We start from the raw sequence: 13439 nt of genomic DNA, 5'->3' as shown, positions 1-13439 counted from the left end.
TTGTCACTGAATCCAAGATTCCACTATTAGAGATCTAGCCTTTGTGGCCAGGCAGCTGAGTTCTCAGAGATCCTTTTTAAGTAAACACATATGCCAGATAAGCAAAACATGTTAACATGGAGATAAGCTGCCGACTGAGAGGATCCAAAGCAGGCCTTGCCTCTATCGAAAGCCTCTCTGCTGACCATTCCTGTCAGAAAGCCCAGGTGTTCGTTTAAAGCACTTTCCCCAGAGCCTATTAAACAACTAATTTGTAAAATAAAACATTACAATGTATCTGGTTTCTGCTTTCAGTCTTCAATTACTCTCTCATATAAGGAATCAGACTTTTTTTTCTGGTGGTAAAGAACCAAGTAACTGGAAGCAGAGTGGGGGGTAGTGAGAGAGGAGAGAGAAGAAACACGGACTGAAAAAACCCAAGTATCCCAGGGCCTTTAAAAACAAATGCATCTTGGGGCGCCTGGGTGGCGCAGTCGGTTAAGCGTCCGACTTCAGCCAGGTCACGGTCTCGCGGTCCGTGAGTTCGAGCCCCGCGTCAAGCTCTGGGCTGATGGCTCAGAGCCTGGAGCCTGTTTCCAATTCTGTGTCTCCCTCTCTCTCTGCCCCTCCCCCGTTCATGCTCTGTCTCTCTCTATCCCAAAAATAAATAAACGTTGAAAAAAAAAAACAAAAAACAAATGCATCTTAACAGTCATAGAGAATGACAATATTATAGAAGTGATGTCTTTAACAATGATCAGTCACCTACTAAATTGTTTTAAAGCAAAAAACAATCAACAAAACCACCCATGGCCCCAAGATTAATTCTCAGCTTTGTGTCTTGTCATGACTCTAAATTTCCCTTCCCCAGTGACAATGCACCCTTGAACTCTGTACTCTAGCCAATGGCTAAGGCCTCCAGAAGACACCTCATACCACTACTTAAAAACGGAGTTGGAGATTCCTTTTGACCATTGAAAAATCTTAGTTATATCAAACTGTCTTTCACAGGGACATTTCAAAAAGCTTTCTATTGGGTTTTTGTTTTTGTCCAGCTATGAAAACACACCTGTGGAAAGAGAGGTGCTATCACAGGGCCCGTGACCTCCTCCTCTCGCTCCAGCTGCACCAGCACCACAACTGGCCCGCCACTGTGGGAGAAGAGCAGGGCAGCACATCAGCAACGTGGCAGGGGGGTCAGAGCGCACTGTCATGTTGTGCCCAGCAGGGACCCTGGGGCAGGGCACCTGGCTGACCATGGCTCACCTGCGGATGCTGTCCTTATCCACCACTTCATAAGACAGCTCAATATTAGGGTAGCGGTTGCAGAAACGGGCCACGTCCGCGATCTGGCTGTCAGACAGCTGAAGCAACGCATTTCGTTCTTCATCTTCCATCTCCATGATGTCAAAAACACTCTCCACTCCCTGCAGTGTGTATTCAGAGGTCAGGGAAGGAGAACGCATACTAATGGCAAATGAAACCTGGCTCCAAACAACTGCTGGTTCAACTCCTATGCGATCAGATCATCTAAATACACGATTTCAGAAAGAACACAGCCCACAATTGTCCAATCGTCAGGCTCCCTAGTACCTCAATACGTAACACCCTCAGGGGAACCAGAAATAGAACCCCCCCTGTACTGTGACTCCCCTCCCACAACCGCCACAAGTCCCCTCCTTCCCCTAGAAACTTGGCTCAGCCACCCAATAATCTGGGTCCAGATTCAGCTCACCTTGTCTGTACAACGTTTAATATGCTCTGAGGTGAAGTGTGGCAGCTGTTTCAGGTATGAGTCCTTGGACCACATGGCTTGGGTGACCATCTGGGCCAGCTCCATAGCTGCCAGAGCAGGGCTAAGCCACCCATTGCTGGAAAGGACATCCACACAGGCCTGGATGAGCCGGATTGCCTGAACCGAGACAGGAGTGCAGGACAAGGTAGGGTTGGAACCACTACTTCACAGGCCACCACTGGCCCCTCCACTCCACACCCGCACCCGCACTATACCTTGCTAAGAATTTCCTCAGTATCCGACTGCAGCTCGGCACTCAGCTGCATGCGGGACAGGTGAGCTTGCAGAAGCAGGTTGGTCTTGACATGTGGGTCATTGAACTTAGGATTATTCAGCTTATGGGGGACCTTCTGAGCCAACTGGAGAGTGGAAGAAAAATAGCTGGTGATGAACAGGTGACCCTGCCTGAGAACAGCTCTCAGGCCCAAAGTACCACCTGCCCCAAGCTCACAACCCTTCAAAACAGAAGTGTGGGTGATGTGTTAGGACCTTCCTGTGGTGACAAGGACAACATGTGCTCTGGGCACACAGGCCAAGTTTCAACTCTAAAGATGTCCTCCTGAATCCAAGATGCCCTCACCTGCCGCAGGAGGTTATCTTCATGGTGCCGGATGGGAATGTTCTCGTACTCCGCCGCATTGGAGATGATTTCAATAAGCCCTCGCACCTTGGTCTTGGCATTCAGGGACATGCTGAAGAGCTCTGACAGCCAAAGAGAAGGAGAAACGGGAGGAGTCAAACGCAGGTAGAAAAGGAGCAGGCAGGAGAGTTAACTGGGTTACTCCTCCTGACCCTATGATACATCCCTGGAATGTGCTTCCAGGGCACTGGAAGCCCTGTGCTCTCTCATCCCAGTGGGCTGCAGACCCCTGCATAAGGCTTCTTTAGCTTGGGCTCCCCAGACACAGCCCCTGCCGGCCCCTCACCAATGGTGGTGTAGTTGATGTAATAGTAAGCAGCGATCATGCCCAGGTTCAAAGGTGCCACATCCATTTCATCCTCAATGCTGATGCACTTGGACTGCTCTAAGTCACTCAGGGTCTGCTCCACAAGCTCGGACAAGTGGTCAGACAGGTGACGATGGGAGATCCCTGCAAAGGTGAGAGAGAAGTGGGGAGTCACAGGGAGACTGGCCGGCAAGGTCTATGAGCCACAAAAGGATACCGTGCTCCAAAGTCCACTGACCCTGCAGGTTGTAATAATTGGGGTTCTGTGTCATGCGGCGGTACAGAAAGGTCCAGGTGAGGTAGTCCACAGCATCCTGCTTGTTCTCAATGGTCTTGGTGACAATTTCAGCATTGAAATGGTCATGCATACAGTGGTCCAGGTGGGACTCTACTGGCAAGGGCTCATATAAGAACTTTTTGAAGAAATCCTACAGGTTGGAAAAGGACAGACAGTAATACTCAATGACAACATGGTTACAATGAAGGGCCAAAGGCAAATCAACAGGGAACGGCCCTTGTGTGACAGACATAGCTAATACAATAATGGAAGAAATCAGCTGCAGAGACAAGGTGAACTAGGTCTGGACCTGGAATGCTGGATGTGTGTGTCCGTTCCCACTGGCATCACTGGGTATTTTTATGGTGGGAACAGGGATACAGCAAGTCACACAGGCCTAACAGTACATGAGAAACCACCCAGAAGGTGAAAACCTTGACACATGGGAGTCCACAGCAGTAGCAAAAACAAAGGGCTACAAAATTCCACATGGCTAAGAGGTTTATTACCAAAGCAATGTGGAAAATTAAAAAAAAAAAACAAATAAAAAACAGAAGTTGACAGAAAAACTGTAAACAATGAAAGGCATCTATTAAAGAATCTACTCTGAGGCCCAGGATCTCAAGAGGGTGCACAAGGCCAGGACTGACCTTTTTGGAGCCCTGGCACATGATAACACAGCGCCCCTCATCATCCTGCAAAGGGCGGTTGGCATGGCCCACCATCTGAAGCACGTCGTAGATAGGGTAATCCACATACCTGGTGACAGAGAGAAGAAGGCAGGTAAAAGGTCCATCACCACAGAGGCCATACTCAGGAGGCTAAGACTACCTCAATGTCAAAGAGTCACCAGACTTAAATCCATACCTAGACACAGTTTTAGGCATTAAAAATAAGCCCATAAATAACAGTCACTTAAAAAAAAAGTCTTGGGGCACCTGGGTGGCGCAGTCGGTTAAGCGTCCGACTTCAGCCAGGTCACGGTCTCGCGGTCCGTGAGTTCAAGCCCCACGTCAGGCTCTGGGCTGATGGCTCAGAGCCTGGAGCCTGTTTCTGATTCTGTGTCTCCCTCTCTCTCTGCCCCTCCCCCGTTCATGCTCTGTCTCTCTCTGTCCCAAAAATAAATAAACGTTGAAAAAAAAAATTTTTTTTTTAAAGTCTACATTGTGAGAAAAAAAATTAAGAGTTAAATCATTCAATTTTTTTCGGAGAAAAATGGATCCTTCTACATCTCGTCACCACAAAGGTATGTGACTTGGACCATATCACCTTCCCAGTCTATAAAATACACGAGTTAACTACCTAATCTCCAGCTCAAACTTCCTGGTTCTCTAACTTGCTGAAATGAGAGGAAGATCATAAAAGCAAATGTGAACCTAGGTCCTAAGACTAAAAAAACTCTCTGACACCTGGCTGTGGGGGAACCTCAGCTGACTGTTTAGTTCCCTAACACTTCTTTTTCGTAATAGCTAATTTCCAGATCTTCAGATGTTATGTTCATTTTAGGAGGAAGGTTCCCGTTAATGCACAGCACAGCTAGACTCACGCATGAATCTTGCCATTGTAGTACTGGGTGTCCATGATGATCACCAGGTGGGCGGCCACATTCATGCCCCAGCAGAGACTCCGGGAAGCTACCACCACCTGGATAGCCCCTAGATAGTAGAGAGAAGAAGACTGAGTGCAGGGCTCACTGGGAGCCTCCTTCTGTGCAGATAGGGGCTTATCCTGTGCTAAGTTTCAGAACTCAGAGCAAAGTGTGCTGGGAAATGAGCCCTAATAATGGCGATGGGTTAACACAGTACTAGAAAAGGGAGCTCTATGCTGCTGTTGCCCTGCTTGGGGGCCTATCCTAGAGGAAACAAGGTAATCTTGGAACCGAATCCGAAGCCCAGAGAAAGCCAGGCTTAGCCATCTGCCTGACACACTGGCCTTGTTGACTGGAAAATGCTAACACCAACTCATTAATAGGCTGGCTCAGTACACGGCAGCAAAACTGAGCTGAGTGTACATCAAACCAAATAGATTCAAGGGCCAAAGAGTGCCAGTAAGTGGTTCTGGCAGGAGCAACTCCATTGCAGCCCCAACAAAGAATGTCAGAGTGACAATACTCTATGTGAAATGCCAGAGGTCAACAAGGGACAGTGGCACACAGGCCACCCAAGGGAGACTCTACCGTTTACTACATCTCTAAGGTCTAACAACCTTGGCGAATCTGGTATCCATAGAAAACCAGGTCTACTGGTCAAAGGTCTAGAAAACCAGGTTCTGAAGTAATACAACCGTATGTGCCTGTTTTCTCAGCTAGCCAGTAGGGATAATATCCTACCTATACCACAAGGTTACTGGGAAAATCAAATGAGATAATATGTAAAACAATCAGAAAAGTATTTTGAAGGTGGTTAAGTGTGCAGTAGGGAAGTATCACCCACATCCTAAAGTTCCGTTCCTACCACCTGTGACACTCCCAGATACAATCTCCCTCTAGGCCACAGCACTTTTTTTCACCTGAGCTGAAGAGCTGTTCTACCAGGCGTCGCTCCATGGGGCTGAGCCCCTCGTGCAGGTAGCCCACTCCATTTAACAGTGTTTCCTTAAGCGTGCTGTCACTTAGTTTCTCCAGGTACGGGATCAGATCCTTCTCCGTGCAGTGCAAAAACCTAGGCAGCACAGGCACTGATTTAGCTCAGAGCAGTTCCAATCCCTTGGAAGACCCTTCCAACTGTGCGGTTGCCCAGCCCCTGGCCCCAATGGGGCTAACCCCCACCCTTATAAACAGAACACTCTTCAGGATCAGCCAACCTCACTGACCCAACTTCCCCCCCCCCCCGCCCCCGCCATCCCACCTCTGCCGCTGGATATCTGCTGCACATGTGGTGAGAATGTCAATTGCAGTGAGGCGGGTCTGCTTTCGAGACGGAACAAAAACAATGACAGGCTTCTTGGGAGAGTGTTTGGTGATAGCATGGTACACGGGCTTGGCCATGGAGAGCAGGCGAGTTTGTGTATGGCTAATGTTGAAGCCCTGGAGACCGAGGAAAACGAAAAGACAGAAGTTACAATACCTGGTACTTCAACAAGAGGCCACGCAGGAACGGGGAGAGCGGGCCCTACCTGGATGTGCAGCTCCAAGGGCACAGGGCGCACGTTAGGGTGGAAGTTGAAAGTCGAGGTGGCACTGCACCCCAGCCAGTGGGCCACATCCTTGGCATTCGAAAGCGAAGAGCTAAGTGCCACAATGCGAATGGGTCGCTCAATCTGGGAGGATATGTAGCGCATCCGGGAGCAGATCACTTCTAAGACAGGCTGGGACAGAGGCGGGGAGTCACTAGGGGCTCAGGCTCTCTTTCCCCATCCTCCACCCTGACTTAGGCGTTCTGTCTAGTTCAACCACCTCAAAACCATCACCTAACTCTTCCTTCTAATTAAGGGCTCTCCAATCTTTGGTTCTACCTCCTCCATAGCAGCCAATCTTCACTAAGCAATGCTATTTTCCAAGAGTACTACAAAAAAGGCTCACAACGTCCTTTTGGAATAGGGTGACAAGCAGAATCCTCCTGGGAGAAGCACCTAGTCTATGGCCTCAGACCCAAACCTAACTCCCCAAAGCTAAGGACACTCAGCCAATCGCAGCCCCTCCAGTGTGCAAGGTTAAGCCATACCCCATTCTCGCCCCCGATAAGGTGGACTTCATCCACCACGAAGAGGTTGATGTTCTGGACATTTTTGCGCTGCTTCCACCGCCGAGAAAGAATGTCCCACTTCTCAGGGGTGCTGATGATGATATTGCCCTTGCCCAGAAGCTTCAGGTCCGTGCTAGTCTCCCCCGTCAGGAGCACCACCTTCTTGTTGAGCCTGTCCTGGAACTTCTCATACCAGTCCATGTAAACCTGGCACGCAGGGAGAGGAAGGGCAGCAAACATCAGGCCATGACAGGCATCGTTTCATTTGTAATGAGAATTGCCTGAGAAGCCAAATAGACCTGATGGTCTGTAGATCTCAAGCTACCTTATAATCCCACACTGACCTTTAAGAGTATTTTTCTTTAGGACACAAACTGGGGACATGAACAAAAGAAAGCAAAGGGTCTCGCCCCAATTAACCCTGCAAATTTCAAGGGCTTAAAAAATCTTGATCCGGACTCAGATAAAAATAGCTTCCGGGAAAATTCACACGTGACACAGCAGCACGCCACATACCTGCTCTGCCAGAGCCTCCATGGGAGTGATATAGACACAGCGTCCCTCTGAGTTCTGCAGCAGCATCCGCAGGATGGCAAATTCCGCACAGATGGTCTTGCCGCTGCCCGTGGGGGCCCCCACGAACACATTGTCATCACTGTTGTAGACGGTGTTGAACACTGGAAGCCGGCAGAACAGCAGTGGGAACATCAAAGAGAAAAGACACTCAGACCACTCCTCAGAACAGAGGACACCCGGAGAAACTCAGCCAGTCGACTGCCAAGTGCCGACAACGAAGGGGGAGGCATTAGGGCCTCTAATTACAGCCAGCCTACTACACCTCTCCCCTCATGCTCTCCCTCTCACACACAAGCAACAGGCGAAGAGCCCAAGACCAAGAAGTCCAGTAGCAGGGAGATCTGCAAGATGGCAGAGAAAGTAGACCAAGTATCCGGTGCTTCTCTGCCAGTCTTCTCAGGGACCAGGATACGGAACAAAAAGGAACTGGCTACCATCATCTGGCTACCCTCCGACACTCTCCTTGAAAGAAGGTAAAGCCTCAGTCCTGGCATCAAGACTGGTTAAAGTCAGTTGGGGGGTCACCTGGGTTGTTCAGTCGGTTAAGTGTCCAACTTCGGCTCAGGTCATGATCTCACGGTTTGTGAGTTCAGGCCCCTGCATCAGGCTCTGTGCTGACAGCTCAGAGCCTGGAGTCTGCTTCGGATTCTGTGTCTCCTTCTCTCTCTGTCCCTCCCCCGCTCACGCTGTCTCTTAAAAATAAACATTAAGGGGCGCCTGGGTGGCCCAGTTGGTTAAGGGTCCGACTTCAGCTCAGGTCACGATCTCGCAGTCCATGAGTTTGAGCCCCGCATCGGGCTCTGGGCTGATGGCTCAGAGCCTGGAGCCTGCTTCTAATTCTGTGTCTCCCTCTCTCTCTGCCCCTCCCCCGTTCATACTCTGTCTCTCTCTGTCTCAAAAATAAATAAACATAAAAAAAATAAAAATAAAAAAAATAAACATTAAAAAAAAAATTGGTTAAAGTCCAAGTTCTGTTTATTAAATGATTCAGTTGAGGTGCCTCTCTGCCTAGCTTCCTCATCTGTAAAGCAAGACACTAATAATAGTACCACAAGTAGTAAATCCCCCATAGGATCAGTGAGAGGAATAAAAGAGAAAATAACCAGATGTACTCAGCCAAAGTACTTAGGAAACAGGACATGCCCTGTGAACATGCCTGTTATTTAAAACGACAGACAGGGGAGTGCCTGGGTGGCTCAGTCAGTTGAGCATTCATTCAACTCTGCTTTATCTCAGGTCATGATCTCTCAGTCTGTGGGTCCGAGCTCCGTGTCAGGGTCTGCGCTGACAGTGCAGAGCCTAGTTAGGACTCTCTCTCTCTCTCCCTCTCTGCCCCTCCCCGTGTGCGCTCTCTCAAAATAAAAATAAACTTAAAATAATGCATTAAAAAAAAATGAAGGGAAAGGAGGCTTCAGTCAACACTGCACATGTTGCACACACGAGCAACAGGAGCACAGATCCAGCCTCCTGAGTCTGAGAAACAGCAATGCATCATAATGCACCTTGTTCTGACCCTCCTCAATGAGCCAGGCAAATAAGCAAAGGAAATCTAAGAGTAACCAAGGACTGAGAAAGGAAGAAGTCCTAGTGTGCTCCAACAGTTGCCACTGATGAGCTCCCACACCTACCCGAGTGCCCTACGTCCCTTCTTGCCACTGAACATAGCTGTCTCTACGGAACCTTTAAGGTCCTCCAGAGGAATGAACCGTGTGGGGATGGAAACACCTACCTTGGGTCTGGATGGGGTTGAAGAAAGGAAATTTATCCTGGTAAAGGCTCTCAAAAGCACTGTTTCTCAGGGCAGACACGGGCAAAGGCTGCAGGTCCAGAAGCTCGGTTGGAGGTGGGTACTTCTCCGGTAGGATCAGGTGCCGGAAGGAGACAGGCAGCTGGGTCTCACAAGCTGCCAGAACAGAAACGGGAGAGGTCATAAGCACTCCTCTCTTCACCTAATGACCCCTCAGAGCCCCTCCATGCACACTGAAAACCCCAAAGCAGCAGCAGATAGTATCACTCTGACCCCACGAAGTCCAGTCCAGCACAAAGTGAAAGACACTCTTGATTCCCCCAGAAGACCTGTCCCTATGGGACCATACAGAGACACACTCACAGAGCCAGCGGTCAGACACCACTCGGATGAAGTACTGAGGGGGCAGCGGTTCAAAGACAGGAACGAAAAACGTAATGAGGTGCTCATCCTGAGCATACTTGGCCTTGAGTAGAAAATACTCGTGGTGGAGTATCACCTCACTGTCTACATCCTCCACCAGAATCCAGAATGCCTCTGACGAACCATGGACCTGTCAACACAAGCACAAGTAAAAGGAACACGAGCCAGCGTGGACTTGCACCTCCAATCCAGCTCTCCTCAGGGGCATTTGCGATTAGTCCCTCCGCCAAGCAAAGCCTTACCTTTTCATCCCACTGGAAATCCGGTGTAATGGTCAGCTCCACTTTTAGGGTGGAGCGTGTGATAGGTTGCAGGTGCACCGACAACTCCAACTTAGGGAAGAGGTGGACGTACTTGTGGATGGTCTTCCCCATCTTCGGCATGCGGATAAGCTCCCCTAGAAGGACAGGAGGGTACGGGGGCTGCAGGCCAGCCTTCCAAGCACAGCTGCAAACCGGGCCTTGTGGGCAAGTGGCAGAGTTCGCTCTGGCGGGCAGACTCCTCCTCCCTCCACTCTCAGTGCAGTCCAGAGGAGTCAAAGTCCCAGGACCAAGAGCTAGCCACGTTACTTCAGCAGAATAGGAGAAGTGAACACAGGACAGTAGGGCCCCGGGCCCCGGAGATGGAAAGCAAGAAGGCTTAGAAAGATTTCTGAGCAGTAAGGACAAGGAGGATAGCTCCCCACATACCAATCTCATTATGATTCAGGTCATACAGACGCTCGAAGGGGAAGTTTTTCTTCTCAATCTTCTTCACTACCTCCTCAGGGAGTTTCCGGAACTGGCGCAGAGGACACATGGACTGCCACCTAGCCAGGAAGGAAACATTAACTGTCAGTGCCCTGTGAAACAAAGTGCCTTTGTCATGGCTTTCAATTAGCTGTGACCACACAAAACAGTCATTAAAGGAAGGCATCTGGAACTGTACCAGCAGTGAGACTTGAAAGCCATCACTCATCACCACTCTCCTCCCACCCCCAGGCTCCACCTCAAAGGGCCCTCCCTCTTCTCAACTTTTAGCCAAGTTCAAGTCCCATTTCATGAGTGAGGACCAGAGATAAGAGCACTCCCAGGCTTCCCCACGACATCCTCAGCCTGGGGACCTTAACTCATGGTGACCGGCTCCCAGCCCAGTAGGTCCTTACATGCGCTTGTCAATCATCTTGCAGAGGTTCAGTGTCTTGTCTGTAAGCTGCGCCCAACCTCGATTCAGGACAATTTCAAAGATGGCACGCATCAACCTGCCAGCCGACTGGGAAAGATAAAGCATTCCCTCTGTTAAGTCCCCACCACCCCCAACCTAATGAAGCCACTCGACACATGGCTTAATTACCTCAAGCTCTGATGCAATCGGTCACACTTCTCAAAAATAAAGTCCTCTGTAATTACTCCCCCACCCTTTTTAAAGACTTTTTTAAAGTTTATTTATTTATTTTGAGAAAGAGGGAGAGCAGGGGAGGGGCAGAGAGAGAGAAAGAATCCCCATCTGTACTGTCAGCACAGAGCCCAACGCAGGGCTCAAACTCACGAACTCATGAGATCATGACCTAAGCCAAAATCAAGACTGAGATGCTTAACTGACTGGGCCACCCAGGCGCCCCTGCCTTTCCCCTTTTAGGTAGCTGATGTTTGCTGAATGCAGAATAGTTAGAGAAGGGCAGCTCGAGCTTATGTACAACATCTTAACCTAATATCCATTGCGATTTTAATGTTCAGCTCATTTAGCACTCAGGGTTCTAGCAAAAGCAAGGATGCTAATGACTTGCCCTCAAAGGTAAAGACGAACTGTAGCTAATAGAACCTTTTGCCATTTCTGGACTTACAGATAAGCCTAGCCGTAGTGGAAAGTCACTCTCTGTAGGGAAGCAGACATTATGTCTTGTGGCTCTCCCTATGGAACCTGCCCAGCACTCTCTCTTAAGGCCCTACCTCTCCTCACGCTCAAGATCAGTGACACAGAGTGGCTATGCCATATGCACATAATCAACGAGCCAACTAGAACAAAACTTGGCCTTCTCCCCTCCTCACTAGCGTCAGCCTGTTTTTTCCAAGACACACAAGAGCACAAGGGACTGGAACTGTTTAGGCCTCTTCTCCTGGCAGCACAACCGTGCTCTCACCTGCGTGACATACACCATGTCTGCCATCAGCGCAAAGCCCTCCAATTTCAGCTGTGAGATGAAGGCTTGGAGAAGCACATTGATCTGGAAAAAAGCAAGGTCAGCAAGAAGATGGCCAGTCATTGATGGTGCAAGAAGGTGAATCACACTTCTGCTCTGGGATCCATGGATCATGCCGAATCGGATCCACAGCTCCCACGTTATAGGCATTAAATAACTGCTACTCCACATAAAGAACATGTGCAAAGGATGCCAAACCCAGGAAAACTGAGCAAGTCATCGAACATGAACGTAGATTCAAGGTTCACTTTTTACAAAACCATCCAATCCTTATGCCAAGCAGAGGAGCGAGCTCACCTTTGCACTGGGTTCCTCAATGCTCTCCTTTACCGGGATGGGCACCCTCTCCAACAACTTCTGCAGCTCCAGCTTCTCCTCCTGCCACAAGAAGGGAACCGGTCAAGGAAAAGCCAGGTGACTAAGGAGAGAACCCATCCAGCGACTCAGCAGTGAGTACCCACCATCTGTCCCAACACGCTGTGTGGACTCACCTCTCTCACAGTGATGTTCTTGAACTCTGAAGACAACGAGAAGACTCTGAAAAGCTCAATTTCACTTAGGGTGGGCTTCAGCAGCTGGTTGTAGGTCTGTACTGTGTCATTGGTGATGTAGTAGTGGCTGGCTATACGGCCCAGTTCTGTCACCTATGAAGGAGGAAGACTCAATCCAACGGTGATCGTTAACAAGTGGCAACCTCTCACTGTAGACAACAGGTGCCCACTGGAGAAACTCACAGCAACAAGAGTTTCTGGCCCGAGCACATGAAGAAAGATGGCACAACAAACTGACCTATGGTGAACTGATGCCCACACAGAAAAGACAGGTGAATGAGCTGCTTTGACTCAAGTGACAGAAAGCAGGCACCCTCAGGTTCTACTATACCATCTTAGAGGTTCCTAGATTCAAAGGGCACAGTCTAATCCCACCTGTTTTTCTACACAATGGGCAATTACACAGGCAGTGCTCAAATCAAGAAAACAATTTAAAAAATTGCCTGAGATCACCACTTTTACTGAGACCTGTGGCTCAATCCCTCAACCCACTCACCTGGAAGTTGCCTGTCTTCTTGTCATACTTGACCAGATTGTTCTTATCCAGCATCAAGGCAGCAGTATGAACCAGATCCAGTCGGCGCTGGTCCAGCAGGGGATCTCCCTTGAGGTCATCATGAGAGATGCCATAGAGGGTTGGGGATCGGAGCATTCGGATATACAGATAGGCATATCCAAGCCAGTTCACCGCATCCTACAAGAGAAAACCCGCTGGTCTGAGCATGGAGAAATTATGTCCAAATGAAAAGCTCCCAGAGATCACTTAGAAATTAATTCCAAGGACGCCTGAGCGACTCAGTCAGTTAAGTGTCTGACTCTTGATTTTGGCTCAGGTCATGATCTTACAGTTTGTGGGAAGGAGCCCCAAGATGGGCTCCATGCTGTCTCCACGCAGTGCAGATTCTCTCTCTCCCTCTCTCTCGGACCCTCCCCTGCTCGCATGCACATACTCTCTCTCAAAATATTTTTTTTTTTTATTTTTTTTAACGTTTATTTATTTTTGAGACAGAGAGAGACAGAGCATGAACGGGGGAAGGTCAGAGAGAGAGGGAGACACAGAATCTGAAACAGGCTCCAGGCTCTGAGCGGTCAGCACAGAGCCTGACGCGGGGCTTGAACTCACGGACCACGAGATCATGACCCGAGCCGAAGTCGGACGCTCAACCGACTGAGCCATCCAGGCGCTCCTCAAAATATTTTTTAAAAAAACAGAGAAATTAATTCCCAACTAGAAGAATGTATGTTGTCTTCTGAAGGTTTCTAGTATCTTATTAGAACGACA

The 13439-nt window shown here is 49.2% G+C and overlaps 1 protein-coding gene across 1 annotated transcript in view; it reads right to left on the bottom strand.

Moving 5' to 3' along the window:
• Positions 1-13439, bottom strand: part of SNRNP200 (small nuclear ribonucleoprotein U5 subunit 200) — a 29488-nt gene that overhangs the window by 886 nt on the left and 15163 nt on the right. The window contains exons 21-43 of the mRNA XM_040496645.1: positions 12654-12851; positions 12098-12250; positions 11904-11984; positions 11547-11630; positions 10572-10678; positions 10117-10235; positions 9670-9824; positions 9368-9557; positions 8987-9160; positions 7198-7358; positions 6661-6888; positions 6113-6304; positions 5845-6023; positions 5507-5658; positions 4545-4653; positions 3649-3757; positions 2960-3149; positions 2701-2865; positions 2355-2476; positions 1990-2133; positions 1715-1891; positions 1246-1406; positions 1049-1130 (exon numbers count right to left, since the gene is read on the bottom strand). Coding sequence (XP_040352579.1) covers positions 1049-1130; positions 1246-1406; positions 1715-1891; positions 1990-2133; positions 2355-2476; positions 2701-2865; positions 2960-3149; positions 3649-3757; positions 4545-4653; positions 5507-5658; positions 5845-6023; positions 6113-6304; positions 6661-6888; positions 7198-7358; positions 8987-9160; positions 9368-9557; positions 9670-9824; positions 10117-10235; positions 10572-10678; positions 11547-11630; positions 11904-11984; positions 12098-12250; positions 12654-12851 — 3432 coding nt within the window. The remainder of the gene's footprint in view (positions 1-1048; positions 1131-1245; positions 1407-1714; positions 1892-1989; positions 2134-2354; positions 2477-2700; positions 2866-2959; positions 3150-3648; positions 3758-4544; positions 4654-5506; positions 5659-5844; positions 6024-6112; positions 6305-6660; positions 6889-7197; positions 7359-8986; positions 9161-9367; positions 9558-9669; positions 9825-10116; positions 10236-10571; positions 10679-11546; positions 11631-11903; positions 11985-12097; positions 12251-12653; positions 12852-13439) is intronic.

The sequence above is a fragment of the Herpailurus yagouaroundi genome, unplaced genomic scaffold, assembly GCF_014898765.1.
Source record: "Herpailurus yagouaroundi ecotype Mexico unplaced genomic scaffold, PumYag 188, whole genome shotgun sequence".
Taxonomy (NCBI): Eukaryota; Metazoa; Chordata; class Mammalia; order Carnivora; family Felidae; genus Herpailurus; species Herpailurus yagouaroundi.
This window is presented reverse-complemented; position numbering and strand designations above follow the sequence as displayed.